Raw genomic sequence first — 19,509 nt, forward strand, 5'->3', positions numbered from 1 at the left:
CCACCCATGGCAAGCTGAATTTGTCTGTGTCTCAATGTCCTCACCTGCAAAATGGGACACCACTTACCTCCAAGGGTTGTACTGAGAACGGCAGCATCTGTTTACCTGACACAGAGTAGGTGCTCAATCAATTTTTAATTGTTCACTTTGATTTTTGGAGCCCACACACAAAGAAGAGATGGCATTTCACTGGAATGTTTTAGGGCACTAGAGTGGCTAAACAAGAGTATGGGGACGATGGAGATGAGGCTAAACATTTGCTCTTGTTACCATTTTCTCTGGGTTCTAGCGATTCCTGCAGACCCAAGCTACTCCGTTCATACCTGATTTGCTCCCATCCTACACTGACTTGCCTGTATAAAGTTACATCCAAAGGAAATAAATTAGCAACATTGTAGGTTCCACCAAGTATGGGTTTTCTCGCTCTGGCCAGGGAACAGAAATCCTTTCAACTATCTTTATTCTACTGCCATCCTGTGGCTGACCTGTGCCACTGCAGCACTGGGGCCAGATGTAGCTGAGCATCTGTGCTCTCATTGTCCCATGGAGCTCCTTGGGAGGAAGAGTGCGGTCGAAGGGTCTGCTCAGAGGCCCCACCAGTGAGCAAGAGTCTGGGCATGAATCACCAGTCTTGACTGGGCTTCTGCTTGATGAACCTTAAGGAGACATAGTACAGAATCAGGAAACCACTGCCGATGCTGATGAGGATGAGGTAGATGGCATAGAGAGGTTGAGAGTTCAGGTCCATATCATTGACCACCTGGAAACACCAACATTCAATGAGCCCATCAAGATGTTCAGTTATTTGCCCGTTAATTTAGAATCCGAGGCCCTCACTACTTACTTCATCTCCTGGGACTAGGAATGTGATGTTTCCAACCTGCATAGTATAAAGGCGCCCATTAAACTGGATCTGCATCAGCCCTGCGAAGCACCACTGCAGAAAAGACATCTTGGAGATCCACATAGGCACTGGAGACATCAAGAGCCAGGTCAGCCCCACAGTCCCAATGCCTGCATGAGGCGCCACCTGCTCTCTGTGACATGCTCCCAGCGAGGGGCCAGGAGGCGAGAGAGGAGGAAGGAGCAACTGTGCAGGGGGCTGCTGGGGACATGGATTGGAGCTGAGGAGGCGGAGGAGCTGCAGGTGACCCACATGTAGGATCCATACAACTCTAGAGGGCCACTTAACTAGGTGTCCCCATGTGCCCAGCTTCCCAGAGCACCCAGCAGCCCAGCTTAGAGACGGCAGAGTCTGAGCATCAGGGTTTGGAGAGGAGGAGGAAGCCCTGAGTCCTCCTGGCTGTCAGCAAAGGGCTGACAAAAGAGCCAGGGAAGGTGGGGAATGGCTTTTCTTAGAGAAGAGGTGGGACAGGCCCCGAGGTGGACATTGGGCGGAGTGTGCTGGGGGTGTCACGAGAGCCGGGGGAGGCAGCAGGGAGCCAGCAGCACAAGTTCACCCCTGAGGAAGCTCATTCTGCGCACATGACTTCTGAGAAGGACCAAAGTCACACAGGCCAGACTACTGTGCTGGCCCAGAGCCCAGTCACGGATGGAACTGAGAAGACATCTAAGGAAGACTCAGGAGGTAGAAATGACCTGGCCCACTGGTGATGAGGAGAGAGAGGGACCCGTGGTAGCTTCTGGGTGTTGCCTGTCTCCTCTACTGGACGCACTGCCATGCCCTGCAGGACAGCTGGCCAAGGCATCTCTGCTGGCCTTGAGAGGGGCCTGACAGAAGCAGGCTTTACCCACTGTGAGAGCTAGAGAGGCTGGGCAGGCAGGGGCAGACACCTCACCTGCCCACAGGTTCTTCAAGTTGATCATGAAGCCCCCAGTGATGTAGAAGGAGTTGTAGAGGGCGTAGCAGAAGAAGGATGATATGTGGAAGGTGGGTAGCAGGGCGGCAGTGGCCAGGGCCATGGCCCTGCAGCAGAAGACGACCAGCCACACCAGCAGGAAGTGCAGCAGGAAGGGCAGGAAGGCCGGCTCCAGGTTGGCCAGCCAGTAGGTGGGCATCCCGTAGATGATGACGTAGGCGCAGTGCTCCGGCAGCTCCCCGAGGATCTGCAAAGGACAGCCCAGGCAAGGCTTGGAGCCAACGCCTTTGTTCCTGCCATTATTTTCAAATGTGAAACACTGGCATTTACCCCTCTCCTGATGCCAGCCTTCCCTCCTGGCACTGAGGCTGCTAAAGGGGATGCACGGGACACAGCCTGAGCTCACCCCTGACTTCCCCCCACAGGGCAGTTCAGAGTCGTTTCCCCCCACACAGGCTGGCGCTATCTGCTCGCGTAAGATCTGGTTTCAAGTCTTCACTCCTCCTGCCCAGACCTAGTAGCTGTGTGTCCTTGGGAGAGCTATATAACCTCTCTGAGCTCATGGCAACAACTGCCTGACCAACCTGCTCCAGGGCTCCGGAGAGGCCAAGGGTGCTAAGGGTTTCCCACAGCTTCCTTTTCAGGTTCCTGCTGACCAGAAGAGTATCATTCCTGATCCACATTTCTAGCCTTCTGGTGAATTTTTTAAAACCTGCAAGTCTTTGACCCTCCCCCGCAAGAGAAGCTGGTCTCTGCAATCTCAGGGAATGCATAGCCCTGAGGTTCGGGAAAACTCCTTCCTGTGGCATCTGTACAATTTGGTGCAGCTCTCTTGGCCCTACATTTGCTGTCACCTCTGACCAGTCACCTTGGCAAAGTAATATGGACCAGTGGTGTAGAGCCCGTCTTCCAGTTCAGAGTACAGCATCGCCCGCTCCAAGTGACCTGTGGCCCGGGTGAGGTGGAAGAGTGAGAAGTCATCTACTGCATTTCTGATTTTGCGTCTCTCTTAATATCATTAAAAGTAGTATAAAAAAAAAGTAGTTTTACTGCCTACATTTCTTACATTATTTTTCTTCAAACAGGCACAGTAAAGTGATCCTGGCTCAAGTGTTCAGGGAGGGTCCTCAGGTGTGGCAGATCCATGCCCTGTACATTGCCATCAGGCAGAGATCCTCATAGGATAGCAATGGCTAAAACTTTCGTTTGTATATTATATTAATCTATCATATTCAACTTTAGAAACAATTCCTGTCTTTTATTACATAGTCACAATGAAGTTCTTCTGCAAAGCTGTATTCGCCAGATAATCAGAAGAGCACAGAGGCCAGTCTCTGCCAGCCGACACCCGGGTCTGCCTGCCCCAGAGTGGGTGACACTCACATTTGGAGATGACATCTAGGATCACGTTGAAAGGGATGAGCGCACCAATCATGAACAAGAGGGCTGCTGTGTCCTTGATGGAGAGCTTGGTGTCCTCATGGCCATAGTAGAGGAACCCGATGATCAGAGACATTAAGCAGGCCTCTGTCCCGTGAATGAGGAGGGTGGGCAGATCTCGGAAGTCATTGGAAATCTGACGACTTAAAAAAAGAATAAAAATAGCACCCCCCAAAAATGAAATATCTAGGAATCAATCTAATGAAGGAAGCAAAAGACCTCTACACTGAAAACTACAGCACTCTGAAAAAAGAGATCAAAGAGGATATAAGAAAATGGAAAGACATTCCTTGTTCCTGGGTAGGAAGAACCAATATAGTGAAATGGCCACACTTCCAAAACTGCTATATAGATTTAATGCAATCCTGATTGAAATTCCAAGAGTATATTTCATAGAACTAGAGAAAACAATCCAAAAATTTATTTGGAACCCTGAGAGACCTAGAATAGCAAAAGCCATTCTAGGCAACAGAGGCATGACAGGGGATATCACAATCTCCAACTTGAAACTATATTACAAACCCACTGTGATAAAAACAGCACAGTACTGGCAAAGAAAAGACCTGAGGATCAGTGGAATAGATTAGAAGATGCAGAAACAACTGCAGACATGCTCAGCTACCTCATCTTTGACAAAGGGGCCAAACACCCTCACTGGAGGAAAGATAGCCTCTTTAATAAATGGTGTTGGCAAAACTGGATTTCAACCTGCCAAAGATTAAAACTAGACCCATACCTATCACCATGCACTAAACTAAAATTAAACTGGATTAAAGATCTAAACATTAAGACAGAAACACTAAACTTGCTGGAAGATAAGTTAGGTAGAACTTCGGCATAGGAAAAGACTTTATGAACAAAAGCTCAGTGGCATGGGAACTAACACAAAGAATCAACAACTGGGATCTCATCTTATTAAAAAGCTTCTGCATGGCCGGGGATTTAGCTCAGTGGTTTTGCCGCCTGCTGCGCAAGTGCAAGGACCCAAGTTCGATCCCCGGTACCAAAAAACCAAAAACAAAAACAAAAAAAGCTTCTGCACTGCAAGAGAAACCACCAACAGGGCTGGGGATTTAGCTCAGTGGTTCCACCACCTGCCTCGCAAGCTAAGGACCCGAGTTTGATCCCTGGTACCAAAAAAAAAAAAACCACCAACAGAGCTAAGAGACAACCTACAAGGTGGGAAAACATTTTTACCAGTTGCTACTAGCTGGTTCTCAGACAAAGGTCTACTATCTAGAATACATAAAGAACTTTAAAAAGTCAAACCCCCAAATTTAAAGACCCAATTCAAAAATGGGCATCTAAAATGAACAGACATTTCTCAGACAAAGAAGTAAAAGCAGCAAATAAACATATGAAAAAATGTTCAACATCACTGGTCATTTGAGAGATGCAGATGAAAACAACACTGAGATTCCACCTCACCCCAGAAAGAATGGCTGCTATCAAGAAATCAACCAATAACAGATGTTGGCGGGGGTGTGGGGAGAAAGGAACCCTTCTCCATTGTTGGTGGGAGGGCAGATTGGTGCAACCACTGTGGAAATCAGTATGGAGATACCTCAAAGAACTAGGATTAGAGGTCCCATTTGACCCAGCTATTCCTCTGCTGAGTATCTTCCCAAAAGAATTAAAAGAATCATACCACAGCGATATATGTGCACCCATGTTTATAGCGGCAGAGTTTGTAATAGCTAAAGCTTGGAAACAGACCAAGTGCCCATCAACTGGAGACTGGATAAAGAAAATGTAGCTTTTTAAAAATAAAATGAAGTCCTACTCAGCCATAAACAATGAGAAATTAGAGACATTTATAGCTAAATGGATGCACATTGAGGCGATACTCTTAAGTGAAATAAGTAGGACACACATGTGTGAATATCAAATAGTTTCTCTGGTATGAGAAACAGAAAGTGTAAATAGGATTAAAATGAATAATTGATAATGTGAAATAGAAAGAAAGGGTCCAAAGGGGCAGGGAAGTAGGAGGGGGAGGGGAAAGGAAAGAAGGGAAAGGAAAAAAGATGAGATAAGAAATAAAAGGAAAAAAACAAAGCCTTTGGAAATAGGGAGGGGTGGAGGGGTTGAAGGGAGGACATGGAATGGGGAAAAAATAAGAACCAAGATACATCATGTAGGGCCGGGGATTTAGCTCAGTAGTTTCACCGCCTGCTGCGCAAGCACAAGGACCCGAGTTCGAGCCCCAGTACCGGGGGAAAAAAAAAGATGCATCATGTAAAGATACAAGTTCCCAACAATAAAAGTAAATGTATTGTGTACCTAAAATGTACAAATAAAAGAACTTAAGAGAAAAAAATAAAGAATAAAAAAGAATTAAAAATATAATATAAAGAATAAAAAATATACATATATAAATATAATATAAAGAATTTTTAAAAGAATAAAAAGAAAGAAATGTCAGGGGAAAAACATACCCCTTGTGACCTTGGGAATGTCATGTAATCTCTGGAAGGATCATTTCGGTCATGGAGATAGGAATATGCACTCACGGAGCTTCCATGAGGCTTAAATGAGAAAACTGACAGAAAGATCTGTCCCACAGTCAGTCCTACACTCAGGATTATTCCTTTCCTCATCAAGGAACAGCCTGGTAATTTTACTGACAGAAATTACGCTGTGGGAAAAATCAATCAGTCCATAATGATGTATGGAGATGTTTTCTGTAGTGTTACTTGTGACAGTAAAAGTCTGAAAATAACCTAACCATGCCCAGGAGCCTCACAAGTCATAGTCGAACTACCCTGAAGGCTGAGGAGGATCTAACTAGGTGACAGGCAGAGGTGCTATTCTAAGTGAGAAAAAGCTGCCATGGAACATTACACAGAGTTCGATTCCATCTGTGAATTCAAATGTTTTTGTACATGGGAACGTGTAGAAAGACACAGAGCGTGTGGGCCTGGCTTTCTCTGAGTGCTTCTGTTTCCGGCCTAGATTCTCCTGTTCTATCTGCATTTTTTCACAGTGACCTTATGGTAGTTCCAGTAAGGCTATTTTAATTTTGTTCAGAGAATAAAAGTAACAATGCATCACAGGAGGGCTAGAAATGGTCCTGAAAATGCTGTTTCTCTAGTAATTCTACCTCTTGCTTCCTCCCCCCAAATTCACTTTAGATAGAAAGGGCTTAAGTTGACAGAGACTTTTGGGGGCCGGAGACACAGTGAAAGACAATTACCGGGTCAAGGTGACAAATTGCTGTACCACACCGGGTGGCTCTGTGGCAGTCTGGCAGGGCGGCTCTCTGTGAGTCTGGCAGTTGTTGTCACACAGGAGGGTTGGGCTGTGAGAGACAGTGTGTGGTGGGTCAGGCCAGCGCCTTGCTGGAGGGAGCACTGCACCCTGAGCCACCTGCCCCTTGTACCTGGCCACATAGGAGCCCACATTGAGCTCCTTCGCCTCCGGGTTCCACAGAAAGTCATCACACTCATGCACTTTTTCTTGAAACAAGGCCGCAAGGGACTGAGCCTTCTCCCTGGTGGCCACTTCCTGCTCTTGGCTGCGCCTGTCGATGCTGGTCAAGTCCACTGCAAGGAGAAGAGGCAAGGCCATGGGTGACCCAGTTCCTGGCACTGTCAGCCCTGGGGACTCCATGACATGCCTCCCACTCTCTGAGAAGGACCCATGAAGTAATGGCCAGAACGGAGAGAGACAGAGACCTCCAGGCTGCCAGGCTTGAACACTGAGACTGAACCCTGGCCCAGTCCCGGAACCTAGTAGGGAGATAACCCAGGGGGAGTAGGAGCCTCCAGGGCCAGAGGCCCCATCACAGTTATGTGCTGGCCCTGACTCCAGGCTGTCCAGGAAGTTTCTGATGAGGGCTCAGCCTCATAGAGCCTGCTCAGGAGAAGAAGGTAGGCTGGAGGAATGGTGGGAGAGGAGGAAGAATGGGAAAGTGGGGATTCCTGATGCATCTCCTTCTCACTGTCAGTTTATAATCTGGCTTCCCAAGCAGCCAGCCCATGGAAGGACTGGGTTTGGTTGAAGGGAGCCAGGGGCCAGCCAAGTACACAGAGAGTTCTTACTGCCTTTGGTCAGCTGCTCGGCCCCAGGGAGGGAGTCAGGCCACCTAGTTGAGGAGCCAGGCCCATTGGAGAGCCACCTTCTGCAACCCAGGAAATGACCCCCTGCACCAGGGAGCCCCTTACTGCAGCCCTTCTCCCACAGTGCTTGACCTTCAACCTCCAAGGCCCCAGCAATGCCAGCAAGGCAAACTCCAGCACTCACAGCAGGGCCCTCCTCTGCTGATCTGGTTCCAGGCCAGTCACACCTCATGCCTCTCTCCATTCTTTCCTCCCAGCCTCAGCATAGCTGGGGGTCTTTGTCACCCCCCTCCCCCCTTCTCCATTTCCACCACACATCTCAAGCCAAGGTCATGTCTAGGAGGGGTCTCAGGAACTACGATGTGCTCTTTTGGGACACAAGACACCAGACTTGCTGGGCACCTCAGGCCCTGTAGGCTCTGTGCCCCAGACTGGCAAGGGACACCTGCCCCAGGACTTGCAGGCAAGGACAGGGGTCCCCATTGCCCCCAACATAAAACAAGATAAAAGCAAAGAAGGTTTTCAAGCCTGCTCTGGGCATGTGACTTCTCTAGGTGTGCTTCAAATTTTCCACAGTGGCCACATTAGCAGGTACCCTCTGCTCCCTTATCTGAGGATGGTTCATCTGGGGATGACAGGCTGTCGAGAAGCCAGGAAGCCACCTGAGCACAAGGAGGGAGGAGCACTGAGTTCACTGAAGGTGTGAGTGCACAGACAGGTCGGGGCGGGAGAGTGCCCCTGTCAGGGAGGGATACGGGCGGCACGGTTAGTTAGGGTTAAGGTTGTTAGAAGTGAAGGCCCCAGCCAGGCACACACAGGGAGTCTCAGTTCTGTGCCTGACAGCTGTGTCACCACAGGCAAGGGGTTGAGTTCTTCCAGGGAGTGAGGGTCAAACAGGAGAGCCACAGGGGCCTGGTACTCTGGGCCCTAGTGAATGCCTCAAGAAAATGGTCCCTGTCATTAAGTTACGTGGTGAGCTCCCTGCTACACTTTGCCATCCTGGGAGGAACCTGGGGTCCAGCTGGCCCGCGGGAACAGCCACTGCTGCTGCTTCCCCCAGTCCTGGCACCACTATGCCATTTGTCCTGCAGCCAGGTTATGCCTCAGCACTTTGGGGTGCTCCCAGGGCAAGGGCCCCCAAAAGGCCACTGCTCCCCAAGAAGGAAGGAAGCGGCTCATTCATGCTACCTGGCTGTAAAATCCTGAGTGCTCAGGACCCAAGAGAAAGGCAAGTCTGGGCCAGCAGAGCAATTTCCACATCTAGAGACCACTCACCAAGGCCCTGGGCCCTGCACCCAGCTGCACAGCAGCCTCCCTGGCTCCGTAGGGCCGGAGCCACTGTCTTCAGATTCCCCAGTTCTGCCCTCAGCTCAGCTCCCACCCTGCACGGAGGGATGGCTGTCACAGCTGCTTTTTCTCAGGTCCTTTCCAGCATTCGATCCTTGGCCAACTCTGTCCTCCACCCATTCTGCCCATTACCTCTCCTCCTTCTCTTCCCCTGACACCTGCCAGTTTTGCTCCTGAATCTTTTCAGCACCTGTCTGACCCTGTGTCCCGGGTCCCCCACCACCCAGCCTTGCTGCCTCACCGTAGAAGTCCGCAGGGTTGCTGTAGCGGGGACAAGGGTGGCCAATGGCCGTGAAATACTGGACCATGTGCTGCGCGGGGCCCAGGTAGACGGTGGTGCCCAAGGTCATGAGGAGGACCAGGTCAAACAGCCTGAAGATGTCGGACCGGGGCTGGTGCAGGGAGATGAGCACCAGTCTGTTGCCCCTGGCCAGCCGGGACAAGGTCTTCACCAGGTTGTGGGCCGTGAAGCTGTCCAGCCCCGAGGTGGGCTCGTCCAGGATGAGGATTCCTGGCCACAGAGAAGAGGGGTTGATCGGCTGCACCCAGGACGCGGTCTCTCCCCCCTCCGCCAGTTGCAGGTGCTCACCTGGGTTCCACAGGAGCTGCACCCCGATGCTAACACGCCGGCGCTCGCCCCCGGACACCCCTCGCACATGATGGTTGCCCACGCGCGTGTCCGCGCACTGCCGCAGCCGCAGTTCCGCGATCACTTCTTCCACCTGCCGTGGGAGCGGGCGTCAAGGCCTCCGGCTGCTCACCCTGGACTCGGAGCTCAGAGACCTGCTCCTCTGCCGGGTCTTAGCGGGGCGGAGGCCGCTCCACAACCCTGTCCGCGTGCTGCAGCGTCCCTCCCGCCTCTGTCCCCAGCTTCTGGTCACTGTGCCACTCACGGGCCCTGTGTTAGGGGCCAGACAGTTGGGCTCCGTGCCCACGTGGAGGACCAGAAGACAGGCTCGCAAATAAACACGTAAAACCCATGGTACATTTGACAGATGCTGTAGAGGGAACGGGCTCAGGCTGAGATGGCTGTGTGTGTGTGTGTGTGTGTGTGTGTGTGTGTGTGTGTGTGTGTTACAGGAAACTGAACCCAGAGACTTCACACTCACCTACCTCCCAATCCTTTTTAAAATTTGAGACAGGGTCTCTCTACTAAGTTGCCCAGGCTGGGCTTGAACTTGCAGATCCCCCCTGCCTAAGCCTCCCAGAATGCTGGGATGAAAGGTGTCCGCCACCAGGCCCAGTTGGCCAAATGGGGTGAGCACAGGGCTGACTCTTTTCGGCAGGTGGATGGCAAGCCAGGCTGCTTGGCCTCCACCTGGGCTGGGTCCAGAGGACAGAGGGTATGGATGTGGTGACTTCTTAGACCCCGTGCCTCGCCACTGGGTTGAGTTACCCTTTGGTTGCGCTGGGCCTGGGAGAAGGTTCTGGGGAGGCGCATCTGGGCAATGAAGGTCAGGGTCTCTCGGACGGTGAGGTGAGGGAGCAGCTGGTCGTCCTGGCGAACGTGAGCCACGCATTTCCTCACCAGCTGAGGTGTGCAGGGCTTCCCGTTGATCCAGACTTGGCCTGACCTCATCCGGCCACCGTGGTCTCGGCCAGTGATCACATCTAGCAGTGAGGCTCTCCCACAGCCTGCAGGGGGACCAGAGTCACTGCTGAGGGCTGAGCTGCAGGGGCCAGCGGGAAGCTGCTCTCCCCCACACTGGCCTGCTCCTTCGCCTGCTCCATCCTTGCTGAAGTGACCAAGCCCCAGGGAACATGGCACTGCTCCTTGGCCCAAGTGTGGCAGGCCCGGGACATAAAACCTCAGGCTTTTTGTCTGAAGCCAATTTGTGCATCCTTGGAAGGTTGGGACACCTTGGCACTGGGGTTCAGGCCAGGTCAACCACTAGCTGAGTGACAGGAGAATCCCAACTGCCACAGGCCTGCCTGCACCTGGAGCCTCTGTTCCCTCCCACTGCTATGGATGTTCTTTCTCTCAAGCAAGGCTGGGGTTAATTGCTCCGTGAAGTGGAACTGTTTCTGCCTGGCGAACATGCCAGCGATGTGTCATCATTCATTGTCGTCTGGCTCAGAAGCTGGCTCTGTGGGAAGGACTAACTGGGAACATTCATAGGGTATCTTAAAAATGCAAAACCAGAACCTATTTTGAGAAATAAAGGGGAAAAATAATAGGGAAGTAATAGATGTGGAAATGATTTTAAAGCAGTGTTTACACAGGTTCTGAAGGTATCTCCACACTTCTCTCTTATTTTTATCAGTAGCTCTTTTTATTCTCTCTTAAAAGAAAGACCTCCTGCCCTCAATACCGTCTACTTCTGAATGCCGTACCAGTTGCTATTGATTTGGGGAACTAAGCGTCAGATTGGAGCACTCAGTGAGACTCATCCCTTGACAGCTATTTGAACTGTGAATGCAAACTGGGCTCTGACTTGGAAACCCCTTCCTATAGTGGAGCTGAAAATCACCCCTGTCCAGTTACCTGGGTGGGATTTGGATTTCCTTATTGTATATTCCTTTTGGAAGGAAAAATTTTCAAGTTGTTTTCAAACAAGTGCTAATATAAAACATGTGGCAAGTCCCGCCCAATGTGATCCTCCTGCTCACTCCCTAGAGGTGCAGAGTGGAAGGGGCCCGCCCGCTGCCTCCCAGGTGCACCTCATTTAGGACCCCTGAGAATTTAGGTGGAGCAAATGGGAGAGGAGCCAGAGAGAGGGACCCAGGCCTGCTCCCTGTTCAGCCTGGGACATTGGCTTCAGGGTCTAGGAGTGAGGAGATTTCACCAATGTTCACATGGTCATTGAGATTCCTGGTCAGAGAGCAGGAAGACCCTATTTCTAAGCAAAACTTTGTTAGACATGTGGGCAGCCTTTCCAATGGAAGGTGCCTGGTGCTTTTGGAGAGAACCTCGATAAACTAGGTTAAAATACCTACGGACACTCAAGACCTTGATAGAATAGCTGGCATCTCCCTATCACCAAATTCATTAACTGGAAAACACTTCCAGCATTGCAGATTCTATCAAGGACACTAAATGCTTGGGGTTGATTTTTAAAAAATAATTATGGCCAGCATTTGTGTGTGTGTGTGTGTGTGTGTGTAATAAAAGTCACAGGAAGTATAATGTATAAACCTTCCTACGCACTTTAATAATTTCATCCAAGTAGCTTGAAACTAAATGACACTGCACTCGGAGTCAAAAGTCCCAGATTAGATTACTCAGTGTACTTCCTGCCCAGCCTCTTGGATTTCACTTTTCTTAATCATATATCAAAGGTTGAGTACTCACAGGCAGGGCTTCACGTACGAACTGTTCACCTGGATGACTCTCAGTAAGAGCCCACGTCTCCCCTGATGCTCAGTTTAGGGAGAAAAGGCAGATAAAACAAGAAAAGCCACCAGCAGTTACAAATAAAAATAATCCTTGGTTAGGTCAGAATCAGGGTCAGAGTGGGAGGGACTTAATGATTGTGCATATTGTTTCAGTTACAAAGTGCATTTACAGACAGTAATTCATTTGATCTTTGGTTAGACAATAAACAGAACTTCTCTATCAGAAGGCTATAAAAGTTTGGAGTCGATGTTAAATACATTGAGTAATCTTTACCTCTGGAAATGATTAATTAAAAGGTATAAAGTGCTCTAACACTATGTAAGATGTCCTAGGAGGAAACACTTAGTTCTGAGAATCGGGAAACCAAGTTCAAGTTCTAGCTCTGCACTGAATGTGTGTCATTAGGAGACTAACTCAACGTAGTGTCCTCATCTGTCAAATGAAGGAGAATGAGTGCGTGTGTGTGTGTGTGTTTGTGTGTGTTTGTGTGTATGCAAAGGCACACTCAAGAAATGCTGAGGACTAGATAATTTGAAAATCTTCCTCTAAAAATGCTTCCCAGCTCTGACATTCTGGAATTTTAAATTTTCTCTGGGGAAGTGTCTGAAGCAATCCAAAAATCTGGCTCTTTTTGAGAGGTTGAAGGTTGCGCCTGGCTTTGGAGGGAGGCCCGCAGTGATGGGCCATGACCCGAGCGAGTGCCCTTGTGGTTGGAGGAGTCCCAGCAGAGAACATGAAGTTCTGAAGCTGTCTGATGGTCCAGTTGGTCCCGGGTATCTAGAGATAGACATTGCAGGTGCAGCTTCCGGTGGACAGGAGGCAGCTCATGATTTATACTAGTACCAACCATCTGGAGCCTGTAAAGGGAAGAGCTGGACTTTGAGCCCAGGTCTGTCGCTTGAGGCCACTGTGCTACACCGGTCTACTAGTCAGCAAAGAGTTCTGCAAGAAGTATTCATTTTTCCAAAGGACCGTTTTGCATCCTAGAAGAGAGAAGCCACTGCCCCTGCCCTGTCTGCCTGCAGTGGTACCTGAGCTTCCAATGATGGCCAGCATCTGTCCACTTCTCACTCGGAAGCTCAGGTTCTGAATGCCCAGCTCATCAGAATCTTGACTCTTCTTCGACATCCAAGGGATCCTGAACTGAGCCAGCTGCTCAAACCAAGGCACCTGGGAGGCCATGTCTACCTTCAGGGAGAGAGACGGCAGAGAGTTCCTCAGGGAGCCGTGTCAGCAGCTCTGCTCAGCTACCCGTGTGTGCGCTCCCTCCGAAGGGGATGTCCCTGCTGATACACAAGAGGCCAAGCCCTCCCCACCCAGGTTCTCTCAAACACAGAGGTGCAGCCGGGGGCATAGTGGCACATGCCTGTAATCCCAGTACTCTGGGAGGCTGAGACAGAAGGACTGCAAGTTCAAGTCCAGCCTGGGCAACTTTGTGACTTAGCAAGACCCTGTCTCAAAATTTAAAAATATGTAAAAAGGGCTGAGGATGTAGCTCAGTGCAAAGGCCCTAGGTTCAATCTCTAGTAATATAAAACAAAAACAGAAAGAAAACAAATATGGAGATGGACCACCACCATCCTGAGCTGAACCTGATGCTGCCTTTCCCAAGTCTGGAGACAAAAGGACTAGAAATTAGGTGCAATAGCAGAACAGGAAAAAAAGAAAAAAAGAAGAAAAAAAAAGCGGACTGTCTGCACTTCATGACAGTAATTTACTAATCACTTTGAGGTGTTTACTGTGTGCAAGACATTATGTTAACCATTTTATAGCTATTATCTCATTCAATCTTCGTTACAAATCTATAGCACAGGTACAATTATAATCTGTTTTATAGATGAGCCTCAGAGCAGTTAAGTAACTTGCTCAAGGTCACACAGCTAATAAGTGGCAGAGAGAAAGGTTATATTGCAGCTCATTAGCTCACACCCGTTGGAACCCAGGCTTGGGCCTCTGAAGTTCACCATCACAAGCCCCACCAGGTCCCCTTTGGGTAGCATGTGGTTTGCCCGAAAAATAGGGAAATAGTGGACCTTGAATCTGAGCAGGTGTCCCTGAGAACCTCTCAGAGGTTGCTGGTTGTCCTTGCATGTTCTCTGGGAACAGCACATTTTATCAAAGGGGATAAAAACTATAGATAGAGATATATAAATGGATGAAGTCTGAATGTATAAAGTCTGTGGTTGAGTTAGTAGTATTGCACATTGTTCATCTCTTAGTTTTGATAATTACACCACGGAATAGAAGATGTTACCGTGAGGGGACGCTGGGTGCGGGCCTTCTAGGAATACTGTACCGCTTTCAGAACTTTTTCAAAAATCTAAAATTATTTCCAAATTTAAAATTAAGAGTTCCAGAGACTTTCCCCAAGGGCTTGCACTGTTCACTTTGTGTTTCTGCAGGGGTCTCTGGCCCTTTCCTGCCCTCTCCCCTCCTGTTCCACATCTGGGTGACACAGGGAAGCCGCAGGGCCTGCAGCCAGTGGATGCGGCCCGGGGGGACTGATTGAGTCCATGCTGGGAGCTGAGGGGTGCAGGGTGGGCTCACCTTCCCTCCCCCCTTTAGCTGTTGCAGTCCCCCCAGCCCAGGCGTGTGTACCCCTACCTGGTAGGTGAGGTCTCGGACCTCCAAGGTGTTGGACTGGCCACTGTAGGTGAAGTACAGGCTGTTGTCATTTTCAGAGGAGAAAAAGCTGTCCTGGAGGCCCTGCTGGGAGACGTGACAAGTGAGGGCTCCTGGGGACACAGGAGGATGGCGGAGGATGGAGGAGGGGCAGGAGCTGAGGCTGGCAGTTTTGGCGGGAGAGAGGCTCTCCCAGGTGGAGCCCAGGAGTGACAAGACGGGTGGGTGCATCACTTTCTCCATTCAGAGAGCACAGGCCTCCCCAGGGCAGCTGCTGCCCTGACAACCTCAGCCTCGGGCCAGGGGGCCTGGGCCCTAACAGCTGAGGATGAACATGCAGACTCCAGACTGGAGAGGGCAGGCTAGGGAGGCTGGAGCCAGGACCTGGGAAACCCTTGGCCTGGAACTTTCTCCTCCCCGCTCTGGCTTACTCTCTCCAGATGCAACCGACTTGACACCTGGGAAGAAAACAGCTCTTAGCAAGTTAATAATGCTCAATATCCATGACTTTGGACACTTCCCAAGAAAAATTGTATCTTTTTATTTCTTCTTCTTCTTCTTCCTCCTCCTCCTCCTCCTCTTCTTCTTCTTCCTTTTCTTCTTCTCCTTCTTCTTTTTTCTTTGTGGCTATACTGTGAGTTGAACCCAGGGCATTGGCAGTGAGCTACATCCCCAGCCCTTTTCTTATTTGTTATTTTGAGACAGGCTTTCACCGAGTCACTATTTTATACAGGCTTGACCTCAGCTTATAGTCCTCCTGCCTCACCCTCCCAGAGTGCTGGAACTATAGGCACACACCACCACAACGGGGTATATCTATTATTTTGATGAGAAGTTTTGTTCAACATAACCAGTGAGATTTCAAAAATCAGGGGGATTTCAAGAAGGTCTCTGTGATCATCACCGCACATATGTGCACCACAATGATGATGTTGCTGCTGTTGGCTGGTAAATATTTAATTGACACATAATTATACATATGTATGGGTACAGTGTGATACCTGGACAATGTATAAAATGTGTAATGATCAAATAAGGCCAATGAGCATTTCTGGTCCTCAAACACTCATATTTCTCTGTATAGCCTGCTTGCCTGTGTATAGGCAAAGAGAACCAGCTCTCTTCTGGTTCTTTATAAAACATACAACGAATTATTGTGAACCACAGTCACTGCAACGTGCTGTAGAACACTAGAATTTATTCCTCCTAACTGTGTTTTGGTACCTGTTACCTGACCTCTGTCCATTCCTGTTAGGTAGCCAAGGCTGGGCTTGAATTTGTGGTCCTGTGACCTCAGGTGTGTGCCACCACACCCAGCTATGAGATTTCTGGTGTTCAAGGCACTCCATTTTTCTCCTGTTTCTGAAGTGTAGGACCAGGGATAGATTCATTAACAAGCTTGCATGGGCCCCAGGTTCCCTGCTTGCAGAACTGTCATTCCAACATACAGCCGTGTCTGTTCCTCCAATTCAGCTGTGAGCTCACACCATGCTTCAGGCTTGGAGTTTGAGGTGTGACAGTGAACGGAGCTTAGGTTTGAGTGGGTGAGCCAGGATTTAGGATGGAGCAAGACAGGCCAGGGAGAGGCCTACTGACCTCAGCATCTGGTCAGGGGTAGCTTCACTGTGTACACAACCAATGCCTTAGGTGACAACAGCAAACGATGGTCTCTGTCAAAGTACCCCTGCAATGGTGAAGAAAAGACACGCCCGGAAACGACTTTCCCAGCAGGTCTGTGAGCAGCACCCAGAATTCGGGGAGAGTACCAAGACCACAGATGTCTTAAGGTTTGAACTACTGTCAACCTTTTCCAACAAAAATGGGAAAGACAAGCACCTAACTCAGGCAAGGAGTTATCTCAGGGGAGCAGAGGAGATATGGGGGAGAGACACCGGAAGTGGAACCAGTGGGCTTCAAAGCTGTTGGGAATGGGGGCGGTTCCCTGTGTCAATGGGTTTGTTTGAAATATTTCACAATATGTTTTCAAACTGAGAGCGCAATCCCATGGCTAGAACTCCAGCTTCTGCTCCCACCTTGAACCCCCAGCCGAGGCTCAAAGCAGGAAGAAGAGGTGGGGCCTGAGGCAGAGGGGGGAGGGTCTGTGCCCTCTGTGAAGGGGACAGTGCTCCTGGGGAGGTCAAGGGCAGCCCTGGTCAGAGCCCTCCTCCTCCACTTCCACCTCCACCACACATCGCCTGGTTTCTCCAGTTCTTTGTATTAAGCCCTCAGAAATCTGTCACCTGGTGGGGGACTCATTTGGGCTAATGCACATCCTGTCATCTTGTGTTGTTTTTAAACAAATATCTGCAGGAGGGATGTTGGTCAATTGGCATCAGGTGGGGCCCGAAGCTCCCAGGTTGGATTAGGGGAGAGGGAGCTCCTACAGAAGGAAGGCCAGACATCTGGAGTCTGGAGCAGTGTGTGGTCACCTCAAGTCCCAGTGGCCTCAGGTCCACTGTGCTGTGACCAGACGGGAGAGGCCATTTGGGGTCCGGAGGGAGAGAGGTGGCAAGAAGGAAGGAAGGCAAAAATCTGAGAGGGGCACAGGCCCTGTCCTGAGGCCTGTCCCAGGCCCCTTCCTTGAACCCCAGCACAAGCGGCTCGGGTTTGGAAGAGGACAATTTGTGCCTGAGTTGGGTATGACTCTTATTTCATCTTAAAATATTTCCCTTGGCTCCCAGGAAGGATTTGTTAGACTCTTCCTGAGGTTTTGACAAACTCTCTCTATTTTTCAAATACTTAAATATCTATTCGGCTGACATCTTAATCAGTATGACTGTCAGAACATCACTTGAATTTCTGACAGGTGACACCCAAAAAAGCAAAAGCAGGTTTATTTGTAGGTAACCAGCTCAGCTCCTGCTGGGCTACATTGTCATTTCTCCATGTATTAACTTCTGATCAAACTCCTGAGTCAGAAGCACAGACAGAAACTCAGGGAACTCGGAGGAGAAGCCTGGGCCTGGACAGGGGGTGATGTGCTAAGGACCTGCGGCTGACAGGGACATGCAGGGGTGGTTCCTGGCTGAGAGGACAGTCCTGGACCCTGGGACACTCAGACCAGAGCTCAAACAACTCTGGCCTGACTCCCAGGCCTTTCTTGTCCTCTTCTGTCACATCTTTCCCATGATGTGAGCAGTTTGTGGGCCACAAACGCCTACCACTCCCAGGACCTGATGCCAGAATTCCCTGCGCAATGCCCCAACCCCCACTCCCAGGGCCAGCCTTCATCTGCTTCCTGGCCCATCTTCCGCTGCCTCCCACCGGGCACCCTGAGGCCAGAGGCACATTTGTTTGTGGAGGGCATGGATGAATTGTGGGTGGGCAGGTCAAGGTGACCAGGAGGACTGTGTATGTTTCTTGTTCTGAAGAGTGGGATGGAGCTGGGGGTCGGGTAGAGGAGGGGACAGGCTATGGTGTGGGCTAGATGCAGACTCTCCTGCTACCCTAGTCTAGCTGCCATTCTAAGGAGCCCCAGATTTTTAAAATTTATACTTGGGCCTCCAGGTTGTAAGGAGGGCATGTCAAAGCAAGAGGGTAGAAACTTTGCTATTTAACAGTTCTGAGCTCGATTGAGAGCTTTTAAGGATCTAGATAAAGGATACGTGTACCTTATGCTTTAGTTCCAAATATTGCAAATGCTAGGGGCAGACCCCTAGGGGTTGGGCCCAAGGGAATTCAGAGGCCAGAGCCTGGGATCCTTGGGCCTGACTGGGTCTCACCCTGGCAACTCAGTGTCATTCCAGGTACCTGTGCCCCCTGCTGGACTTTGGAGTTCTTATTATTTTTCTCTTCTTTTTTTTGTTTTGACACAGGGTCTCGCTGTGCAGTTCAGGCTGGCCTTGAACTCTTTATGTAGCCCAGGCTGGCCTCAAACTCTTGGCGATTCTTCTGCCTCAGCCTCCCGAGTGCTGGGGTTACAGGCGTGCAACATCACGCCCGGCTTGGAGTTCTTATTCTTGCCTTTCTCTCTTACTTTTCCTCACAACCAGCAAAGAAAGGTGCGGTGGGCTGAAGCAGAGGTGAGGACCTGCTTTCCTTCTGTCTTTCAATGCAGCCCCCTGCCTGAAGCTCTGGCCACTCTCCCCAGTCAAAGGCCATTTATCAAGTAAACACTTCTTTGGTAAAGTGAAGGAGGGAACCTTGTAGCTCCACCTTTGTCTGTTCCTCCGAGCTCTCTCCCAGATCCTCTAGTTACCTGATTATTTTGAGCATAAAATCTGATGGTTCCACAAGTCATCCAGTTGCATCTGTCACTTTCTGCCACTGAGATTCTTGGCTTGAGAGCCACATGGACAAGGAAGACACCAGAAGAGTTCCCGGTATGAGTGGGTAGGTTTCTGTGATACAGTCTCCTTTGGAGAAAGCTAAATCACCCCAGATCGCAAACAAAAACTTCACTCCCCTATAGGAGCAGGCCTGAGGCTGGAAGTGACCTCAGAGGTTTCACAGCCCTGAATCTGATCCCCTCTGCCCTCTGACACCCAGGAAATGGAGTCCTGGGGCCACACTCTTGCTCTGTTTGTGGTCCAGGTGGTGGATTAGGACAGAAACTCTTGAGAGAGGAAAGGAAGGTCCAGCTCCTCCCTACCTACCAGACCAAGGTGGCCCCTGTCACTCACCATGGCATCCTGGACAGCAGCCCCCTTCCAGAGCCCCATCTCTGCAGCCTCCCCAGCCATGGGCCCACCAGCTCTGCGTCCCTTTACCGCAGCTCCTGTGGCTCTTGGCGTCTGCTTTCTGTCTCGGTTCCTTAGAGCTGGGCGTCCTGGTCCTTTCTTAACAGTGTCAGGCTCTCTCCCAGCATTCCTCTCTGGCAAGCCCTCCTACAAACATACCGTGTGCTCTACCCGTTGTCAAGATAAGGGCACTCCGACTAAAG

At 50.1% G+C, this 19,509-nt stretch overlaps 1 protein-coding gene across 6 annotated transcripts; it reads right to left on the reverse strand.

The window, feature by feature from the left end:
- Window positions 1-322: 322 nt before the first annotated feature.
- Abcg8 (ATP binding cassette subfamily G member 8) lies at window positions 323-19,475 on the reverse strand. 6 transcript variants are annotated; one of them, XM_013070207.3, is made up of 13 exons: window positions 19,337-19,475; window positions 14,610-14,711; window positions 13,037-13,193; window positions 10,065-10,303; window positions 9,258-9,390; window positions 8,910-9,179; window positions 6,643-6,805; window positions 6,457-6,561; window positions 3,204-3,403; window positions 2,689-2,765; window positions 1,800-2,067; window positions 845-972; window positions 323-760 (listed from the first exon to the last, which is right to left on the reverse strand). In XM_013070207.3, the coding sequence occupies exons 3-13, from the start codon at window positions 13,185-13,187 to the stop codon at window positions 623-625; spliced, it is 1,872 nt and encodes a 623-aa protein (XP_012925661.1). In that variant the 5' UTR covers window positions 13,188-13,193; window positions 14,610-14,711; window positions 19,337-19,475; the 3' UTR covers window positions 323-622. The 6 variants fall into 6 exon arrangements, with proteins under 6 accessions (XP_012925661.1, XP_004839427.1, XP_087072561.1 ...); XM_004839370.3 differs by having other exon boundaries at window positions 14,610-14,714; window positions 19,250-19,474; XM_087216435.1 differs by having other exon boundaries at window positions 845-880; window positions 19,250-19,452.
- Between the last annotated feature and the right edge of the window lie 34 nt (window positions 19,476-19,509).

This window comes from Heterocephalus glaber, unplaced genomic scaffold (genome assembly GCF_053883595.1).
Source record: "Heterocephalus glaber isolate CG9 unplaced genomic scaffold, H.glaber_assembly_v1.0 deba00001457, whole genome shotgun sequence".
NCBI lineage: Eukaryota > Metazoa > Chordata > Mammalia > Rodentia > Bathyergidae > Heterocephalus > Heterocephalus glaber.